Here is a 6093-nt window from a genome sequence, read left to right on the forward strand (position 1 = left end):
TATATATAACTGCCTCCTCATTTTAAAACACCACCGCACGCCACTGCTACATACCATTCGGAACACCTTAGCAACACCCTGGCAAGAACCAACAGTTTTTTACCTACATAGCAACACCCTAAATACCACTCAGAACACCTTAGCAACACCCTGGCAACCAAAAACATCAACAGCCTACTAACTGCATAGCAACACCCTAAATACCACTCAGAACACCTTAGCAACACCCTCAAACTGCATAGCAACACCTTAAATACCATTCAGAACACCTTCGCAACACCCTGGCAACCAAAAACATCAACAGCCTACTAACTGCATAGCAACACCCTAAATAACACTCAGAACACCTTAGCAACATCATTGCAACCACCTACGACACCCTTAATACCATTCAGAACACCTTAGCAACACCCTGGCGACCAAAAACATCAACAGCCTACTAACTGCATAGCAACTCCCTAAATAACACTCAGAACACCTTAGCAACATCATTGCAACCACCTACGACACCCTTAATACCATTCAGAACACCTTAGCAACACCCTGGCGACCATCTACAACAACCTAGCTTTACTGCAGCAAATTTTCCACCGACCAACAACACTCGTATTTTCTTTCGAAAATGTGAAAAGCTCCATATCTTTTTAAATCTGTAGTCTACAGGTATTTTATGAAGACAGGCAGACAATATTTTTTCTATTAGGCAAGATATGCTAATATCAAGATGGTAAAGTTGTGTCAAAGTCGTTTTTGACGCGATCGACCGGGGTTCGAATCGCGTTTTGCTGAACTTTTTTTTCCTACTTTTTCAAATCAGATATCACGTCGTTGTTATTGTTAAAAACATCAACAGCCTACTAACTGCATAGCAACTCCCTAAATAACACTCAGAACACCTTAGCAACACCCTGGCGACCAAAAACATCAACAGCCTACTAACTGCATAGCAACTCCCTAAATAACACTCAGAACACCTTAGCAACACCCTGGCGACCAGCTACAACAACCTAGCTTTACTGCAGCAAATTTTCCACCGACCAACAACACTCGTATTTTCTTTCGAAAATGTGAAAAGCTCCATATCTTTTTAAATCTGTAGTCTACAGGTATTTTATGAAGACAGGCAGACAATATTTTTTCTATTAGGCAAGATATGCTAATATCAATTTTAGTTTAGTATTATTTCTATACTATTATAGGATGCATTCTTATTTTGACTTGGCCTTTATTTTTATATTTTCAGTTTAGTTTACGTTTTAGTGAGTTTGCTATGTGGTTTTATAATTTTTATTAATTTTTTTCTTTAATATTTCTAAATAGCTTTATTCCATTTTTTTAGTTTTATTAATTTTAGTATGTCAACCTGAACTTATTTACATCAGTTTATGTGCTTTTATAATTTGTATTTATTTTTTTCTTTAATATTTCTAAATAGCTTTATTCAATTTTTTTTTTTTTTAGTTTTAGTAATTTTAGTACGTCAACCTGAACTTATTTACATCAGTTTACATTGCAACATTTCTAATGTTGAAGTTTGTGTTTCATCTAATATTTATAATTAATTATTCATTATTCATGTTGTTAATGTAATATGTTGTGTATTGATTTTAAACCATGTGCAATTGGGGGAAGTATAGGTAATCTATCTCTCGGTTTCTGTCGGTCAGGTGTGGCAGCACTGTGATTGTATGCGTTTGGAGGCGGATGTGGAGCATTATCTCTGTGAGCTGTGTGACCCTCGTCCAGTGGACAGGGTATGTGACCTTTCAGTCTGTGTAACTTTACAATTCTTTCTTCCTCTCTGACTGTGTTTAGCACGGCCATATGGTATTTTATCACAACATTTTAAAGGTCACCCCAGGATTAAGATCTCCTCTGTCATTCAGGAAGTTTGGAACTCTTGAAAGCTGTTTGTGTGTGTGTGTGTGTGTGTGTGTGTTTGTCTTTTATGCATTTCCTGTCATGTTTCAACAGGAGGTCCCAATGGTGCCCCAACCCAGCTATGCCCAGTCAGGATCCATCTATTATATATGCCTGCTTCGTGATGACTTACTATTGCATCAGGGTACGTGCATGTGTGTGTTTGTGAAATGAAATCTGCACTACTGTTCAAAGGGTTGGGGTCAGTTTTTTAAATTTTTTTAAAGAAATTAATACTTTTATTCAGCATGGACACATTAAATAGATAAAAAGACAATAAAGACATTTATAATATTACAATTTCTGTTTTTGAGCATTCCGTTCATCAAAGAATCCACAAAAAATATTAAGCAGCAGAACCGTTTCCAGCGTTGATCAGAAGACATGTTTCTTGAGCAGCAAATCAGCAGATTAGAATGATTTCTGAAGGATCATGTGACACAGAAGACTAGACCAAATTACATGCTTATAATGGCTGCTGAAAATTCAGTTCAGGAATAAATTGTTAAAATATTTTAAAATAGAAAACAGTTATTTTACACTGTAATAATATTTCACAATATTACTGTTTTTACTGTGTTTTTGATCAAATAAATGCAGCCTCGGTGAGCATGAGACATTTTTCAAAAAACTTACAGACTCCAGCTGTAGTGTATATTGTAATATTTTGGTTCAAATGGTTTCCAGATTGGCCGGCATATTTAAGTTTATTTATGTTTGCATGTGGTTGTTGCAGGTGACTGTGTGTACCTCATGAGAGACAGCAGACGCACAACAGAAGGTCAGCCAGTGCGTCAGTCATACCGCCTCCTGTCTCATATCAACAGAGACAAACTGGACATCTTCCGTATCGAGAAACTCTGGAAAAATGAAAAGTGAGGGTCACCACACTCCCAATTTTTTAAATGTTTCCTTATTCAATTCTTTATCTAAACTCTTAATTCAAAATTAAGCATTGACATCCTTGTTGACCCTGGAAACACATTCCTATCATCCAAACAGATTTTAGCGTAAAGTTTAGGCTAAGGCTTGAACAAAGTTCTTATCCTCCTGTCAATAGCTTCTGGTTGTAGATGTAGGATTGTTTGAAAGGAATATGTCTTGCTTGACTAAATCGTCATTGTCAATGCTTGTTCTGTTAATCAACAGAAGCATGGACCTTAGATTTGTTCTTGACTCTCTTTTTCTCTCTTTAGAGGTGAGAGGTTTGCCTTTGGTCATCACTACTTCCGTCCCCACGAGACGCACCACTCTCCTTCCCGTCGCTTCTATCATAACGAGTTGTTCCGAGTGCCTCTCTATGAGATCATACCACTGGAGGCGGTGGTGGGAACGTGCTGTGTGTTGGACCTGTATACTTACTGCAAGGGTGAGACGTTCACACATACAACAGTTTTACATAAACAAATCAACAGTGAGATTCAAGAAATGTACTGAACCAGATGTTACTTGCTGAAAACCCCATACACTTTGCATACTAATGCCTGCTGCTCTTGCTAATGGATTCAGGTCGTCCAAAAGGGGTAAAGGAACAGGACGTTTACATCTGTGACTACCGGCTGGATAAATCGGCACACCTGTTCTACAAAATCCACCGCAACCGGTACCCAGTGTGCACCAAGCCCTATGCGTTCAACCACTTCCCCAAGAGACTGACGCCGAAGAGGGACTTCTCGGTGAGTAATTGTATAAGCTGTGAATCTCACAAAACTGATAAAGAAGTGAACAAAAATAAGAAGGATTTTTAGAACCATTAAGATTTTTATTATAATAACAAATATTTTAATTATTTATTATTTTAATTATTTTAATTAGACATTAATAATTATATTATTTTGTGTAATATTACATATTTTATTATTTAATATGGCTATATTGTCACAAAATAAATTTTTGGTCTTTTAATGGTGCACATTTTAATATTTAATATAAACTGTTACATTATATCACAAAATGTTTTCTTGGAGGGTGAAATTTGACCTGAACGTTTCTTTTCTGAGATTCACCCACAACAAATTATTGACAATAATATATATATTTTTTTTGTATTCATATTTTACATTATTACTTGAGAAATTATGCTATTAATATTAATAATTATTATTCATATTAACTCTTTTGTTACTTTGTTTTTAAAGTTTGATATATTACATTACAGATGTTTTTTTTTTACCTAGACATTTCTTTGTGAGTTTCAGCTAATAATTTATTTTATTCATATTTTTACAGATTTAAATGGGAAATAATTTATTAATATTTATTGATATTAATAGTTGTGTTACTTTGCGTTTTAATATTACTATTCTAATTATGTATATGTGTGTGTGTGTGTGAGTGTGTACAATTATTTTTTTATTCATTTCTGAGATTCACCCACAACAAATTATTGACAATAATATATATATTTTTTTTGTATTCATATTTTACATTATTACTTGAGAAATTATGCTATTAATATTAATAATTATTATTCATATTAACTCTTTTGTTACTTTGTTTTTAAAGTTTGATATATTACATTACAGATGTTTTTTTTTTACCTAGACATTTCTTTGTGAGTTTCAGCTAATAATTTATTTTATTCATATTTTTACAGATTTAAATGGGAAATAATTTATTAATATTTATTGATATTAATAGTTGTGTTACTTTGCGTTTTAATATTACTATTCTAATTATGTATATGTGTGTGTGTGTGTGAGTGTGTACAATTATTTTTTTATTCATTTTCTTTTTAAGGTTGACATTTTAATTGGACATTCCTTTTTGGGAGTCACCCATAAATTATAGCCCATCATTTTTTATTGTATTCATATTTTGACAGTTTTAGATGGGATGGGAAGTGGCGTTATCGACTGTCTGTAAATCTGATTAAATTAAGTCTGCTTTTTTCATTGTTGACGCATAACTAATTAACTCATGCTAGTTGCTTCCACTTACTTTTTAAAAATGTTATCTCTGACTACAGCCTCACTATGTGCCGGATAACTACAAGAGGAATGGCGGCCGCTCTGCCTGGAAGAGTGAGCGGCCCAAAGGTGCATCAACGTGCGATGAAGAGCCCTCCCCCAGCGCATCATGTGATCGACTGTCTGCTGGCTTCTCGAGAGATGGGGACGAGGACGGAGGGAGAGGAGCAGAGGGAGAGATGGAGACCACGCAGGAGGACTCCAGCGCCCCTGTATCCCAGCTATCCACATCACAGGAAAGGAGGACAGGTGGGGAGGAAGAAGACATGGCCGAAGAAGAGGAGGGTGGAGAGAGGGTAGAGAGGAGAGAGACGGATGAGGGCTCCCGAGAGAGGGGAGGAGGAGGGCGGGATGCATTGGACACCCCATGCTTATCCTCACTCTCCTCTTTACCTCTTCATCCATCAATCCCGGGAAGAAGAGAAGCACAGAGAGAGCGACTGAACAAGATTCTGCTCGACCTGCTGCACCGGGCGCCCAGCAAGAATGGTAAGAGAAAACAAATATTTATTTAACCAAAAGGCTTTAGTAACATTACATTCCTTCCAACCTAATTAAATTTCTTAAATTAAATAATGTAAAAGCCTCTTTATTGTTGCCTTTATTTTGGGCGTTCAATAACCTAATATTTCTTCTTTGTTGCTCCAAGCACAAATACTGAATGCTCTTTTGAAATGGGAAGATTTCTTTGAAAAGGACTTAAAAGAATCACTTAAAGTTTCTCAAATGATTCACTGGAATATTGAAATTCATTGAATTCATTCATTGAAAATTCACTGAAATATTGAATGCAAACTGTATTAAATTATATCACAGAATTTATTTATTTTTTCATTCTGATTTTTGTAGGGGTAAAAATGTGACCTGGACATTTCTTTCTGTTACCCATAAATGTTAATATGGTCAGTAATTTGTTATTTTATTCGTAATTTACAATTTTATTATTCATATTAATGATATTACATCACATTAATATTCATTATGATATTACTTTTAAATTAATTATCAATATTAACAGTATTATTATTTTGTGTTTTAAAGTTTAATATAACTATATTATAGTACACTACAAAATATTATGTTGTCTTATTTTTTTTGTTTACTTTTTTTTAGGTTGAAATTTGACCTGGACATGTCTTTGTTAAATTCACCCATAAATGTTACCATGATCAATCATTTGTTTTTCATATATATATATATATAT

General features: G+C 34.6%; 1 protein-coding gene across 4 annotated transcripts in view; it reads left to right on the forward strand.

Moving 5' to 3' along the window:
- LOC107656475 (histone-lysine N-methyltransferase ASH1L-like) overlaps positions 1–6093 on the forward strand; it is a 62945-nt gene that overhangs the window by 53612 nt on the left and 3240 nt on the right. For all 4 annotated transcript variants that reach the window (XM_016444353.1, XM_016444352.1, XM_016444351.1 and 1 more), the window contains 6 exons: positions 1668–1754; positions 1975–2065; positions 2657–2795; positions 3117–3289; positions 3430–3596; positions 4889–5378. In XM_016444353.1, coding sequence (XP_016299839.1) covers positions 1668–1754; positions 1975–2065; positions 2657–2795; positions 3117–3289; positions 3430–3596; positions 4889–5378 — 1147 coding nt within the window. The remainder of the gene's footprint in view (positions 1–1667; positions 1755–1974; positions 2066–2656; positions 2796–3116; positions 3290–3429; positions 3597–4888; positions 5379–6093) is intronic.

This window comes from Sinocyclocheilus anshuiensis, unplaced genomic scaffold (genome assembly GCF_001515605.1).
Source record: "Sinocyclocheilus anshuiensis isolate Anshui unplaced genomic scaffold, SAMN03320099.WGS_v1.1 scaffold2019, whole genome shotgun sequence".
NCBI lineage: Eukaryota > Metazoa > Chordata > Actinopteri > Cypriniformes > Cyprinidae > Sinocyclocheilus > Sinocyclocheilus anshuiensis.